Source organism: Eretmochelys imbricata, chromosome 1 (assembly GCF_965152235.1).
Source record: "Eretmochelys imbricata isolate rEreImb1 chromosome 1, rEreImb1.hap1, whole genome shotgun sequence".
In the NCBI taxonomy this organism is placed as follows: Eukaryota; Metazoa; Chordata; order Testudines; family Cheloniidae; genus Eretmochelys; species Eretmochelys imbricata.
This window is the reverse complement of record NC_135572.1, coordinates 266188907-266204625: the sequence shown is the minus strand read 5'-3', so window position 1 is coordinate 266204625 and position 15719 is coordinate 266188907. Positions and strand designations below refer to the sequence as shown.

Here is a 15719-nt window from a genome sequence, read left to right as displayed (position 1 = left end):
CGTGTGCGAGGCGGGGACAGAGCACGCGCCGTACGTGGGGCGGGTCGGCCGCGCGCGTGCGCGGGGACACCGGGGGGTGGCTGTTGAGCCAGAGAGGTCGGGGCTGGCCAGCGGTGAGTAGGGGGCTCCCCGGGAGAGGGACACCGCGGCCGCTGCATGTCCCCGCCGGGCGGGACCGGCCTCGGCCCCGGCCCCGGCCCGCCTTGGGGAGCCGCCCCGGCCCCGGGCTCCCCCCTCATGCGGGGAACCCCCCCGGCCCTGCCCCGGTGCTGCTGCCGCCGCCCCCCGCGCGGGGCGAGCGCTCCCCGGCCACACGGTGCCTCAGGGCCGCGCTGGTGGGGGGCGCCCTGGCACCTGAGGGTGGGGGCTGCCCGCTCGCGCTGCTTTCCGAGGGGGGTCGGGGTAGAAACGCCTCGAGCGGGCTCCCCGCCCTGCCCGGAGCCCCGCGGGAACCTGCCCGGGCCCGATGCGCTTTGTGCCACTGCTTTTCCTGCCGGGCTAATCGAGGCTTTTCTTCCTTGCTCAGGAGCGTGGCAGGACTTGGCGAGGAGCTCACGCCTTGCGAGAGGCCGCTTCCCTCCCCAGCCCTTGGCATCTGCTTTTCAGGACACAGCCACTCCCAAAGGGATGGAGAAAGGCAGCTGAGAGGCCCCCAAGGCTCCTGCCAAGGGCGTCTGAGACTGGCCTCATCTTACCTGGTTTGGCTTCGTGGGGGTGGGCATTTCTTCCCAGCCTGCTCTGGATCCTTTTTAGCGGCGCTAAGGACCAAAGGAGATGGAAGAAAAGGAGCGATGTGATAAATTCCAGCTGGTATCCTGATGCTAAGCGGATTTAAATCTTATTTTGATATTTTTGGAGAGGAGACAGAGGGAAGGAAATACCCCAACAACAACTTTTTATGGGGTGGGGGAGGAGGGAGGGCAGGAAAAAATGTTACAGATCCCTACGTGATTTTTGCAAGCAAGCAATTACTAAACAAACTGAAGCACAAGAAAAGGGCTTGCCAGCTGGAAGCAGGATTTGCTGATAAAAGAAGGGATCAGTGGGCTATTGTTTTGATTGTGGAGCAGGGGAGAAACTTCAGACTCCTCTGTTTCTCACCATCTTCCCCACAACTACCCTAAGAAAAAATGAGTTGCGTGCCATGGAAAGGTGACAAAACCAAATCTGAGTCTCCTGAGCCACCACAGCTGGCACCACTACGTATTTACCATGAGAAACAACGTAGGGAGCTGTGTGCTCTCCATGCCCTCAATAATGTCTTCCAGGACAGCAACGCCTTCACCCGGGAAACACTGCAAGAGATTTTCCAGAGGTAGGGAGCACCCTGCACTGGCATTGTTAGTTCCATTTTTGCACTTCATTGCTGGGATGAGTATCTGAAATACCCTTTCTGTGCCTGGCAAGGGGGAGAGGAAGGTTGTTCAGAATCTGACACTGCTGAAGGCTAGACATGGCATCTTCTCTATTCTGTCACATAAATCTCCTATATTAATGATGGAAAAACCCTGATCTTCTCTCTCCCCTCCCCCCCCATGGTTTCCTGTCCCTCATACTGTTCAGGCTGCCACTGTAGGGTGCAAGGACTCAGTTGCAGATGCCCTTATGTAATAGGCCCGCTTTAATTATCTCTCCCTCCCCGATGCTCTTTCCACCTGGTTCCCAAATTTCCTCCCTTCCTGTTTTTTAAAAGGTAAATTATTCCCATCAAAATACTTTGTTTGCCTTGTGGTCAGGTGGTTGGCCTGAGTGGGGAGGGTAGGAGAGGACTGAAAAATGGGTCAGAATGAAAACATTTTGACGTAGTTCTGTCCAAAAACTTCTAAACAGCTGCAAGTTAGAGCTTATGTTTACTTCCTGTGCTGTTCTGTGATGAAATGAGTGACTCTTGGTGTTCATTTATGAATGAAATATTATTGCCTCTATATTTTCACACAGGCAAGGTCCTGTATACTCTGGCAAGCAAGATCTAAATTCCGCAGCTAGTTCCCTATGATCTGTGACACTGTGGTGCAAATCCTGCAGCAGTTTTGGATAACTTTTAAATATGGAGTTTTTTGTTTAAATATGAAAAGAAATAATCCAGTCAAAAGCCTTGATTTTTATGATCAAATTCAAAGTGTTTTATGCTTTTCCTACACTTTCATGGGAGCACTTGTGAATACTACTCTGAAAGTCACTTCCCTCCACCAATATACTAAAGGGAATCCCCTTTGATTCTCCATCTCTATCCATACCAGTCATTGCAGATTAATCTAATTTGGGCTGGAGGTCCATTACCAGAATCTGATAGTCTAGAATATGTGAGAAGCCAAGCTCCATGTAAATAAATGTGCTGGAACTTCATGCCAGGGGACGTGACCTAAAGTCTTTTCTGCCATTGATCAAGGTTTGTGTAGTCCCTCAATGCTGACAACACAATAGCAGTATTCTGTATCACTGAGGTGTTTTCCCCCAGCTACTCTTCTGAGAAGCCACGATCCCATGAGAATGGTATCCGGCTCGCCTATGTATCTTTCTTTGATTATCTCTAACATTTTCTTTTTCAATTTTAAATCAGACTACAATACTATCATGAGTAGTCTTCAAAATGGACCATAATTAACATACTGATCAAGAAGTGGAGCTGTCCATCAATGGTCAGCAATGAAAAGTGCTGGTGGTTTTGTTCCAGCACAGGGACAGAAACGTAATCATGGATCATTTCTGTTGGACTGGGCTTCTGTGTTGAAGATCTTTCTCAGAAGTGGAAGAGGTTTTGCATATGGGTAGTGGAAAAGAACCTATCTTGGATTACTTGCTGAACTTAATTGAAGGCAAGAAGAAGTTGAAGGACTATGGGCCATCTTCAGCATACTGTGCTTCAGTTGACAGTTCCACTGTCTTCAGTCATCTCACTGTGTGTCATCAGATTCCCTAGAGGTTTGGTAAATGTATCCCCACCAAACAGTGAACTCACTGAACATGGGATCTAAACCTGGGGGTGACAAAACTAATGACTTGCCCTTTGAGTCCTCACCAGTCACCAAAGACAGCCTTTGTAACCGTAATCACATCTACAAGAAGAGTTATTGAATTGCAGGCTTTGATAGTTGATCCCCCAACCTTCGTTGTATTCCATAGAGACAAAATGTGTCCTACATATTCATCACAAATATATAGCAAAAGTTGGGTCCAGGCTTCCATCTGAATTAGACCACTCATATCCTGGTATTCTTCAGACCTTATTCCTATTCACAAGAAATTAGATTGCATACCCTAGATGTCAAGAGTCTTTGATTTGCATATCCACACAACATCTGTCAAAGAGGACTAGTTTGTGTTCTGAGACCTGATTAGCCAGGATGACAGTACCTTAGGGTCTTGAGGCTTACTCTATTGCACATCAGTGACATACTTCTATAATGATTCTGTTTTATAAATCTGTAGGATGGCTACCTGAAATTCCACACATACATACACAGCTGTACTTGTACAGCTTGGAATCTAGATTGCATACTCTGTTTTGGGAGTGCAGCTTTGCATTCCTTGTGTAATTAAACTCAGCTGATCTATCTTTCTGTGGGTTCTACAGTACAAGTTAAGTGCACATACGAGTAGGAATACATAGAGGCAGCTCTCAAAGAGGAAATGTTACTCACCGGTAACAGTTTGTGTGTTACCTCTGCATATTTATACAACCTGCCCACTTTCCTTTTCTTCTCTGAATTCTACTCCTCTGGAAAGAACAAAATTGGTTGTAGCCTTACAGCTCTCTTATAAATGTGCTTCTGGACTGTTTACTAGAATGTAAGCTCTCTGGGGAAGGGTCTGTGTGTCGGGTTCTTCCCCCCCCCCCCCCCCCCCCCCCCCCCGTTTGTACAGTGTCTAGCACAGTGGGGTCCTGGTCTGTGATTGGGGCTCCTAGGTGCTATTATTTCTATTACCATGATGCTCAGCAGCACCAGCCTGCATGTCATATGAGTGTAAATATGCAGAGGCAATATTCTTGAAGAAGTAGAGTTAAGTGTTTGGAAGTGGATATACTGAAAGAGTTGTGGTCAACTATCTGCAAAAAGCAGCTTTTGTGTGACCGGTGAAAGCCAGTCGAAGTTTTGGGACCATAATTACTTGTGAATATTACTGCCTCTGTTTTTGGCACACTAATATTCTGATCATGTTAAAAGAAGCAGTAATTTGACCTTTGCTCAGAAACACACCAGTGATATTAGTTGCCTTTCCTATTAACAACTTGTTTCAAGCCTTCCCTCCCTTTTATAGGCCCATCACTTTTGGGTTGGATTACACCAACATAGTCTACTGTAGCTGCCTCTGAAGACTAGAAGCTTATGTTAGTGCAAAATGCTGCCCACTTAGGCACTGGTGGCCTGGGACCTGGCTATGTGAAAAGCTGCCTATCCCCTCCTGGTGTCAAAGACTTTACGGTAGAATGCTCTAGGATCACGGTATTTTTAGTGGATAGCCTTAGCCTGCACAAGTCGTTCCATCTGGCTGTCCACCAAAGTTTGACAGCCTTCAGGGCACAGTGTAAGAACCAAGCAGGCATCTCTGCTCCCCCAGCCATGTGGGAGGAAGAGCAGGAGCTCCTGGGAATGGAGCTAATATGTGGGTGACTTTTCCGGCTGGAAGCAACAACCTTTGGATGCTAGTGATGTCATCAAACTAATTTCTTCAATTTAGCCAAATCAGCAGAGGTCATCTTACTTCAACTCCCTCCCACCCCTTTTCCTTATGGGTCCTCTGTAGCTAGCTGCACTTGCCGGCTATTGGGGCCCCCCTCGGCTACCCCTCCACTCTCCCTTTCACTGCCTCCATTCCTTCCCTATCCTCTCATTCCTTCCTGCCTTTTCCTCACTGCAAAGCATATTTTAAAAAAATACAAAAACAACAAAATGTAACTGGATATTTGCCAACCATCACTCTAACTGACCTGCTTGTATGATATATGCTTTGCCCCGTGCCTTGTCTATTGAGATAGTAAGCTCTTTGGTGGGGAGACTGTCTTCCTATATGTTTGCACAGTACACAGCATGATGGGACCCTGATCCTGATTGTGGCTGCTGTTGAGGTGCTATCACACTACAAACAAACAATAATGTCTAGGCAAGCTTCTGAGTGAATGTTTAAGTGGCAGCGAAGAGGGATTTCCCACCAGCAAGCTTAGCCGTTGAGCTATTATTGTAATAGCATTGACAGTTGGTCCATGTAGTGGTGATACTGCTTGTTTTAATAGGTTTCAGAGTAGCAGCTGTGTTAGTCTGTATTCGCAAAAAGAAAAGGAGGACTTGTGGCACCTTAGAGACTAACCAATTTATTTGAGCATAAGCTTTCGTGAGCTACAGTTCATTTCAATCTGATGAAGTGAGCTGTAGCTCACGAAAGCTTATGCTCAGATAAATTGGTTAGTCTCTAAGGTGCCACACGTACTCCTTTTATTCTTGTTTTAATAGGTTCCCAGATGAACTCATGTTTATAAAATCCAACACTGTAGCTTCTTCCTTGGCAAACATGAAAACATACCAGCAGCCAAACCACTCCAGGGTGCTGTGAGCTCATCCATTTTTATGAGTTTAGTAGGGTCAGACCCAGTCAATACCGGTACTCTTTGGAGGTTTCCCATCTAAATTACATTACCCTTTTCCTTTTGAGTCAGGGCTGAACTAATACCTTGTCAATTTCTCTGCCTGCTGGGTAAGAGAGAGAGCAGAATAGTTCAGGTTGAAGATGCCAGGCTTTGCCAGTCGTCCAATTGGGATTTTGAACAGTGAGGATGTATAACAGGATTGCACAACCTTCCCATTGAATCATCATCTTTCAGCTGAACTTTGCATGGGATACAGGTACAACAACCAGTGCCACTTCTAACTAGCGTATGGATGTGTGAACCTGGGAGATGGATACAATGAACTCCTGCAACAGTATACTTTCACTTTGTGTTCACAGACTGTCTCCCAACACTATGGTGACACCACACAAGAAGAGCATGCTGGGAAACGGAAACTATGATGTGAATGTCATCATGGCAGCGCTTCAGACCAAAGGCTATGAAGCAGTTTGGTGGGACAAGCGCAGGTACTGACAACCAGCTTTTAATTGCTATAGTTTGGGAAATGGCTGCCTCATGGTAGGGTTTATAACAGAGGAAGTAGGAGAAATAACTGAATACCATCTCTGCTCTCTCTGCTTCCCCAGGGATGTTAATGTCATTGCCCTCTCTAATGTGATGGGCTTCATCATGAATCTGCCCTCCAGCCTCTGCTGGGGTCCCCTGAAGCTCCCCCTTAAACGACAGCACTGGATCTGCGTCCGGGAGGTGGGAGGCACCTACTACAATCTCGACTCCAAACTCAAGATGCCAGAGTGGATTGGAGGTGAAAGTGAGCTCAGGTGAGTCTCCTTCCATCCTAATCCCCTACTCCTAGCCCCTATTACAGATTGGGCATCTGCTTTTAACACCTAGTATCTGGTACAATATAGTTCATGCTTTACTGCCATTGTAGAATGGCATGAATTCTGATAGCAAAGACTGAAGAATGGGAATGAAATTCATATGCCCCTCCTGGATCTTTCCGCATGTGTCTTATTTATGTGAAGCTAAGAAAACAATGTTAGCTAATAGGAGACTTCAAGGTTCAGGAGAGCCTGGGCTTCTCTCCTAAGGCAGCTGGTTGTGTCACCATGATGAGTGTAGATTCCTAGATGGTTAATCTGTGGTGACACCTGTAATGGACCGACCTACCATGCTCTGTCATGTTTCTTCAGATGGGGAGCACTTGACAGCGTTCCACTGATGGTCAGTTATTGCATGTGTCCAACAGAGAGATGATTTAATTTGGAAAATGCAGCTTTTTTCCTTAAACAGTTTCTACAGAGGCTAATGAGCCTCTCCCCATTTTCCTGTTCTTTCTGAGATCCAGGTAGCACTTCTGTGCTTGTGCTAAATTTTCCATGTCTTTCAGAGTGTAAAATTGTGGTTCTTACCAATCATGGTCAATGAAGATTCGTGGCATTCGCCCCTCACATGCTGAAAACCATAATGATTAGCCTTGATGCCCCAAATTGATTCCATTTGGAGAATTGTGCTCTAGCAATGTCTGTAGAGCTGGTCATGCCAATCAAGAATTAGTGAATTGAGTGACAACCTAAAATTCCATGTGTGTAACTTCCAGTAGAGAATTCATTCACTCCTATGATTGCTGCTTAATACTGCTGGTTTGGAATGATTACTGTTTCAGTCTCAAGACAGTTGCATTTCAGCATTAAGTGAATGATTCCTGTGTATAACATTTTGGGAACTTTTTTGGCAAAATACATAAGGGAAATTTAAGACTTATTTTCATATTATTTAAGTCCTTCTATCTTTGACTACCGGATAAATCACTCAGTCAAAGAGAGGCTGAAAAAATGTATCGGATCCCAATTCATGGGCTGCCAGTAATCATTCTGTGCCACTAGGTTTACCATGGCATCCTACTTTTTCCTGCCAGTCACTTCACCTTGGGGGGGGGGGTGCTTTGAAATGGATGAGATTGCTGATCTCTGAAACCCAAAGAAGTAAGTTTGTTTATTTCAGTTGTATTACATCATGCCAATTCACGAGAACAGTGTGTGTGGCCTTGGAGAATGGGCAAGATTTTTTTGTATAAACTCTAATAATGAGGTTAAGACTATGCCCATGTGGTTCCAAAATAACCTGCCAGGTGGTGTATGCATTTAGTTAGAAATTGAATATGTAGTAGTCAGAAAATTGATTGTAAAAAAAAAAAAAAAAAAGACCTTCACCTATTATCTTCCTATGTATTTTGTCACATCTGCTTATTTAATAAGTCTTTACTCCTAAAGGGCTTTGCAGAGCCAATACTACTTATTCTGGATTTTGTTGTTTCACCTCACTTTTGCCCTTCTCCTTTCCATAGGAAATTTTTGAAACACCAGCTGAGAGGAAAGAACTGTGAACTTCTGCTGGTGGTGCCAGAGGAGGTGGAAGCACATCAGAGCTGGAGAGCTGACATGTGACCCAGATTTGCCCTGTCTTTTCTCACTACAGCTCCAGTCCCTCCCCCCACAAACCCCTGATGTCTTCTGACCTGGATAATGGGTGCCCTAGCTCTTTTCCTCTGGAACTTCCTTTCACTGGTCTCTTCTTTTTATATTGACTGTGCAATAGGACAGTGGCATAGGGTATTGTGGGGGCCAGAATGGATGAGGATGGAAGCCAGTCACTTTTTAATGAGGAGAGTGAGCTCTAAGCTTTTAAGCTGATTACCTTGCATAGTGCTCTTTAAAATACGCTTTGGGGATAGGGTGTTTGGAACACTCCTGCTGATTCTCCCCCATGCCCTAATATCTTAAAGACTGATTGTGGCTGGACACTACTCCCTCCAGACTTAACAAAACTTCTTTGGATGGGAAGTGTCAAGCATGCTGCCTCCTCTCTGAAACAGTCTCTACCCCCAAAGCAAACTATTCTGGATACATTTGCAAATCATGGGGGACTCAGGAAACTCTCGAACACTAGCAATGGTATGGTGCTCTGTAGAATCTCCTGCTTAGTGAGGGTTTGTGCCAAGGGTTAGGGACATCCTATTTTTAAAGAAACTGTTGGGGTAAGTTGGGGGATTCTTCTCTAAAGTTTTTAGGGATTTTTGTTACACAGATGGCTTAGATGCTTCTTTGGATAGGGCAGGCTGATTAGGGAGTAGAAGTGGTAACAAGTTTAGGCTGGTTCAGAAGCATCACATATCTGGAGTAAGAGAGGCCACCAGGGGCTTGTAGAGGGTTTTCTTTGGTGCAGTATATAACATCTTAATTGTTCCTTTATGTGCACTTGTTAGTTCAGGAGTTGATTGCAGAGAAGGGAATAAAACTGAAGATGTTTAAGAGGAAGGAGGGAGTCGTTTCCTCTTATTTTCCTCCTCTGTGGAAGACTAGCCACGGCCATGAGAGAGGAAGAAAGAGGGTGGAGAAACTCTTCTACAAATAACCTAGAAGTTACGCAAAGCAAAATCAAAGCGAGGCATTGCAATTGTAAATTTCTCTGCCTCCTGTTGTCACTAGCAGTTACTGGGGCAGATGTGTACAGGGTTCATGAGAGAGTCTTCCTGATGGTAAGGGCAGACTGTCTAGCATGGTAGCTGAACCAGGTACTTTGGTTTTGGCTGACAGACATTCCCCCTGACTGCTGAATCACCTCACCCTCTGTTCCCTCCTGCAGAGAAGAGTGACTATGACAGGGAGACTCCAGTAGGAATCTTTCACTCAGTTTTTTTTCTATGCCACCCGGTGCTGGGTGTAGTTTAATCATTCCTTCCACAGCAGAAAGGAAAGGGTGAGTTTGGGATGAACTTCACACTACTATTGACTCTTCCTGGTCAAGCTATGTTACAACTGTTTGTCTCATTTCCTAATGCACATGCTGTCCTCCCAGTTATAACAGCAAGTGTAGAACAGTGATGGAAACCACCCTGGGTAAGCCAGTGTCTGAAGCTAAACTTACAAACCACCAAAGCCTTCCCTTTGCAACAGAAAACAGAGGCCATGTGGCAACAGGACAAGAGTGGTGGTGTGGTCAACCCCGGACATCCTACAGGTACCATGCTTCAGCCTCCTGACAACACATTGGCAGTGGCTCTTCTGCATGTTCTGCAGTCCAAACCCAATGTTTCTATTTCTACTTCCTTCTTACCACATTCCAATGACCAAAACCAGCTGGCAGAATTTTTAAACACATCACAAGGAATTCTGCTAATGACTTGAAGCCATTTTCTAAAAGGGAAGGAAAAAAACAGCAAAAGAATTTTCTATGTTGATTAAAATCGCACTTTGGAGAGACCCTGTTTGCATGGAAGCTGCAAGCCAATGGATCAGTGTACAATATGCAAAGATGTTTTAAAAACTTTGTAGGGCTGCCTCCCTATATTTGTATCTAATGTCACTGCTTAACCCCCAGGGAAAAGGTGTGATCCAGCTGCTCAGGAAAAGGGAAACTGTATGATCACATCCCTGGGGAATAGTGCTGTGGTGACAGATGGAGGGGAAACAGACTAATCTCACTGCTTAGGAGTGGGGAAGCCCATGTTTGTTTTCTTGCTTGTTTGGTTTTGTTATAGCCTTGTCTTGGGTTTGTTTACAGAGATGTATTTTGTTTAACCAAATATTAAAAATGGAAAAATCTCCATATAAAGTGTCCTGTCACTTCTGTGTGTTCAGCTGAATTGTTCTGTAACATGGTATGTAAAGGAAAAAATAAATTGTTCTTTGTTATGAAGTTGTGGCCTTCTTGGGAGAAACTACCTTCATCAAACTGCTTCTGAACTCTGATATGGAACTCATCTAGTTGACTCTAGGTAGCCCTAAGATACCACTCTTGAGACATGGCTAAGTTATCCAAAACTTCTTACCTATCTAAGCTGTCTTAGGTTGGAACCATCTCCTCTCCCACCCCATCACAGCTAACACTGTATACATAAAGCTGGAGAATAACCACCCATCTGGGTGCAAAGCAGTAACAGCTATTCTAGTCTTCCATTAGTATCTGGGGCCATGAACGTTGAGCCCTCAAGATGCAAATCCACAAGGGATGTCTACTAAACACACCATGTTTGGGTTCAATTTATTTAATATTTAATACAAAAAAGATATGCAGCCGATTTCCAAAGTGTAGTTGTTTTATGATGCAAACCATCAGCATAGGCACAATCTTTAACCAAATATGCTCCCCTTTCCTCCTCCAACAAAAAAAAATTGCAAAGAAAATACTGAAAACAAGTTTTCCTACAGGGCTCAGATGAAACTTACTACTCTTTGTACTCTGCCTCTTGGTATATTCACTCCTTCCTTTCTATCACTGGCCTCTTCCAGCCTTGATTTAGCCAGGAGAAATACAGGATTTTCTTTTAATTGCAGAATTTACTGAACAAACTGGCCAGAGCCTAATTTTGTGTCCTAAGGTAAGGAGCCCACAGCAGGTGCTCTTCAATTTGAAGTCTCTGTAACTGCTCACTGCATGGACTGACTGGATAAAAGGAAAAACTTATTACCGCTGGAGGGGAAGCTACAGGCAGAAGCCCGTCAAAAAAAAGGTCCAGGAGAGGGGATTTTGCCCCATTATGGATAGGTCAGTGTCCCAAAGTTTAAAAAAAAAAAAAGAGGCAGGGGGAATGCCCAGCCTGACAAACCAACAGTTCAAATGAATCAATGTTGAGGTCTCCCCATGTAATATGGATTGAAGCAGCTTTTGGAAGTTAGATCTTTCCAGAAAGTGGTGGCAGGGCCCCTGGTATACTGCCAGACAACCCTGTAGTGGGTCCTAAGAGAATCTGCAAGAGATGATACTGGGTTATAAAAACTATTTAACTATAAAGATTGAAAACAGCATAGCACCCCTCCCTTCCCCCATAATTCCAGTAAGGAGGAGGTTTAGCATCTGATAATAAGGGTTCCACATTTGTGACTGGGCAACAAAAAGGTAGATGACATTCAATGTCAATAAATGCAAAATAATGCATACTGGAAAACAATCTCAACTATACATACAAAATGATGGGGACTAAATTAGCTGTTACCATTCAAGAAAGATCTTGGAGTCATGGCTAGTTCTCTGAAAACATGCACTCAGCGGGTGCAGCAGCAGACCAAAAAAAGTGAACAATGTTATGTGGCGAGATTAAAAAGATTGGGACTGTTCAGCTTGGAAAAGAGACAACTAAGGGGAGATATGATAGAGGTCTATAAAATCCTGAACAGTGGGTGAGGAAAAAGTGAATAAGGAAGTGTTATTTACCACTTCACATAACCAAAAATCAGTGGTCACCTAATGACAGGTTTCAGAGTACCAGCCGTGTTAGTCTGTATTCGCAAATGCATCTCATGAGGTGAGCTGTAGCTCACGAAAGCTTATGCTCAAATAAATTGGTTAGTCTCTAAGGTGCCACAAGTACTCCTTGGTCACCTAATGCAATTAATAGGCAGCAGGTTTAAAACAAAAGGAAGGTACTTCATGCAATACACAGTCAATCTGTGGAAATTGTTGCCAGGGGATGTTGTGAAGAGCGAAAGTATAACTGCGTTAAAAAAAGAAGTGGGTAAGTTCATGGAGGACAGGCCTATCAATTGCTATTAGCCAGAATGGTCAAGAATGGAATTCCATGCTCTCGGTATCCTTAAGCCTCTGCCTGCCTGATGCTGGGGATGGATCACTCAATAATTGCCATGCTCTGTTTATTCCCTCCAAAGCATCTGGAATTGGCTATTGTTGGAAGACAGGATACTGGGCTGGATGGACCATTGGTCTGACCCAATATGTCTGTTCTTAACTCACGCTGTAGGGCTGAGAGTGCAATACTCCTGTCACTTTGCAATACCATTCCCGCTCTGCTATGGCAGCTAACTGCTGTAGACTTATTCAGATAGCAAAGGGAAAATAAGACATCTCATCTCAGTACTCTTAGTCAGAGGTATCAAACATGTGGCCCATGAGCTGTATCAGGCCTATATGATGCATTTGATGGCTGCATGATATACTCACGTTATGCAGAACCTAAGCCAATGGTGGGCAACCTGCAGGCTGTATGCAGCCCATCAGGGTAATCCGCTGGCAGACCAGGAGACACTGTTTACACTGACTGTCCGCAGGCACAGTCATCCGCAGCTCCCAGTGGCCGCGGTTCGCTATTCCCAGCCAATGGGAGCTGCAGAAGTAGCAGCAGCCAGTACATCCCTGAGGCCCGCGCCGCTTCCTGCAGTTCCCATTAGCCGGGAATGGCGAACCGTGGCCACTGGGAGCTGCGGGCTGCCGTGCCTGCAGATGGTCAATGTAAACACTGTCTCATGGCCCGCCAGCGGATTACCTGAAGGGCCGCAGGTTGCCCACCACTGATCTAAGCGCTCTTCCCCCACACCCCAGCCTAAGTTCCCTCTAAGCAATGCGGCTGTGCAGCAGGCTATCAAGGTCTACGCAGGCACGCAGCGCGGAGAGGTGCCTCTCCCCCGGCCCTGGAGCTGCTGCGGACAGGGAAAGGCTCTCTTGCCCAGGCCTGGGCTGCTGTGGCAAGAGAGGGCTGGGGGGAGTTCTCTCTCCCCACCACAGCTCCAGGGCAGCCTGTACCCCAAACCCCTCATCCCTGGCTCCACTCCAGAGCCCACACCTCCAGCCAGAGCCCTCACCCCACCCCCAACCCTAAGCCTCCTCCCTCACTCTTAACTCCTCGGTGCCACCTCCGCCACACATCACCTATTGGTGCACATAACAAAATTTATTCCACACGTGGATGTAAAAAATGAGAGGGAACACTGCCCCAGCCCAAATCAGCTTTTAGCCCTCACTGCTGCAAAGAGCACCTTCCACATACAAACTAAATGTAAACAATGTCATGTCAGCTGCCTGAATCTGCAGAGAGCTTGGAACAATGAGTCAGTGATGAATTCCCCTTCTCCCTTTTAAACTGATTGAAGTAGCCACTGTAAAAATCCAGTGATGACATGCCAACATCAGCATTAACTGATAACTCTAGCAGATGGACTGGGGTAGTGGGTGTGAGTGCAGACTTCAAGAGAGAGAGTTGATCTCTGTGTGAGCCTCCCACTGACATCAGTGGGATTTGTGCTGTGGATTGAGGATAATAAGCCATCCTGAATTTATGCCCTGGCTCATGGACCATAATTAAACATGAAATCAAGCCCTCTCCTCTCTGCTAAATGAGTTTGAAACTGCTGGTATTAGAAAAAGTAGGGGGGGAATCCTGGTGACGCAAGCAAGACAAGGTTTATGGTGTCCCACAAACCCCATCATCATCTGCTAATCTCTCTGTTGCAAGGCAACCAAAGAGTATTAGCCTGTGTTCATGGACTGCAATGGAGCAAGGGTCTTGAGGTTTCAGGCTCACCTGTCGCTGCTGCAGCTGCTGCTGTTGCTCCATCTGCAGTTTCTCAGTTTCAAATACAACAGGAAGAACAAGGATCATGAAGGAGGTAGTCCCAATCCAGAGAGCTGCCCTGGAGAATCTAGAGAGAAAAAAATAATCATGACAGAAAAATCTTGATTTGAGTTCCCTTCATATGGGAGGAACAACAGACCCCTGTATATGGAACAACAGACCCCTGTTCCCCTTCTACCTCTAGAAAGGGAGGACCAAGAGAAACTCCCATACAGCTCTGCCTGGGTACCTCAATCCTGATTTGGACTAATTTTTGATATTCCAGTCTTGCACACTCCAGGTAGCTCTGCCAAAGCACCTGAACCTAATCTGTAGTCCCCATTGCTATTCCAGTCCTGGCTCCCATACTCTGCTATGTGCTTGAGCAGGATGTGTAGCGTTACCACACACCCCTTCAGCACAGTCTGCGCTGCTCACTGACGCTCGCGCACAAGCCCAACAACCGGTGGCAGGGGCAGAGAACGCAGCCCGCAAGCGCGGTGCCTGAGCGGCCAATAACCGACCCTGACCGGAAAAACGGCACGCGGCCCTGACAGCCCACCCGGGCCCGGGAGAGCCAGACCCAGCCACGCCCCCGGCGCCGCCTTCTCACCGGTACATGCTCTGGGCCACAGAGAGGGACATATCGAAGGTAGCTCCCGCCGCGGTCCGGACGCTCTCCGGGAACATCTCGGTCAGGCCCCAGAGCCGCTCGCTCAGGGTCTCGTCCAGCTGCGGGGGAGGCTCAGAGTCAGACTCGTGAGATGCCGCCGGGAACGGCCCCTGCCCTGCGCCCCCCACGCGCAGGGGTCACCCCGGCCTCGCACATGGAGCCCGCGGGCGGCCACGCTCCCCCTGCTCCCTGCCCCGCGACCCGGTACCTCGTCGTCGTCGTCCTCCTCCAGCTCCTCCGCCAGCTCCTCCGCCTTGCCCGGGCCGCCCTTGGGCAGCAGCAGCTCCTCGGGGGACAGGGGCGACGCGGCGGCCATGGCTGCAACCAGGAGAGCGGGGGTGACACCGGAAGCGGAAGGGAGCCGACGAGACGGAGGCCCCGGCCGATGACAGAGACAGCGGAAGGGAGGCGAGCGACAGTCACGCGGGAGGGGCTGAGAGCTGGGGGGAGAGAGCGGCCTCTAGCGGTCAACCTCCCCCCAGAGGCCTCTCCTGCCCAGTTCTGCAAATCCAGCAGGGCAAAGGGCCCTAGCCTGCGCCCCTGCCTAGGTGCTCTCTCTCCCATGCTCCATCGCTGCTCCCCCACACCGGCTGCACAGCCCTTAGCCTTGCCTATCCGCTCCACCTCTTCCATCTGTTCCTAACTCCTAGGTGGCCTCCTCCATTGCCCACAGCTTCCTGGCCCCTCTGCTTCCAAAGGCTCATGCCCTTAGCTTAACAGGCTCTTGCCCTGACACCTTGCGAAGTGGGTATGCAGGGGGGAAATTAGACCCCAGCCCTCCCCCACTTGCTCATCTCCTCTGCTGCAGAAGGAAATGGCCAGTAGTTGTGCCATGGCTCATGGAGGAAGGGCATAATACATCTCTGTGAGATAGAGGCAGTGTTGGTTTAGTGTACAGGGCACTGACGTGGGACTCAAGCGACTGGCTTTCTATTCCCAGATCTGCCACTGACCTGCTGTGTGACCTTGAATGAATCACTCCATCTCTCTGTTTCCCCTCTCACTCTTTGTCTATCCTATGTAATCAGACTGTAAGTTCTTCAGGGCAAGGACTGTTTCTCACTACATGTCTGTGCAGCATCTAACATTCTGGGGCCTGTTTTCAGTTAGGGCTTTAAGAGTGCACGTGGGGG

The 15719-nt window shown here is 47.3% G+C and overlaps 2 protein-coding genes across 3 annotated transcripts; one reads left to right on the top strand and one right to left on the bottom strand.

Annotated features, from left to right (window-relative positions):
- Positions 1-38: 38 nt before the first annotated feature.
- Positions 39-10267, top strand: JOSD1 (Josephin domain containing 1). Its single transcript, XM_077829986.1, has 5 exons — positions 39-113; positions 527-1315; positions 5944-6072; positions 6193-6387; positions 7917-10267. Exons 2-5 carry the CDS (start codon positions 1131-1133, stop codon positions 8014-8016), a joined length of 609 nt encoding a protein of 202 aa, XP_077686112.1. The 5' UTR covers positions 39-113; positions 527-1130; the 3' UTR covers positions 8017-10267.
- A 315-nt stretch (positions 10268-10582) lies between these two features.
- Positions 10583-15683, bottom strand: TOMM22 (translocase of outer mitochondrial membrane 22). Of its 2 annotated transcripts, none has more exons than XM_077829974.1 (4): positions 14800-15683; positions 14527-14647; positions 13884-14001; positions 10583-11318 (listed from the first exon to the last, which is right to left on the bottom strand). In XM_077829974.1, the coding sequence occupies exons 1-4, from the start codon at positions 14900-14902 to the stop codon at positions 11244-11246; spliced, it is 417 nt and encodes a 138-aa protein (XP_077686100.1). In that variant the 5' UTR covers positions 14903-15683; the 3' UTR covers positions 10583-11243. The 2 variants fall into 2 exon arrangements, with proteins under 2 accessions (XP_077686100.1, XP_077686091.1); XM_077829965.1 differs by having other exon boundaries at positions 14527-14645; positions 14795-15380.
- Positions 15684-15719: the final 36 nt, after the last annotated feature.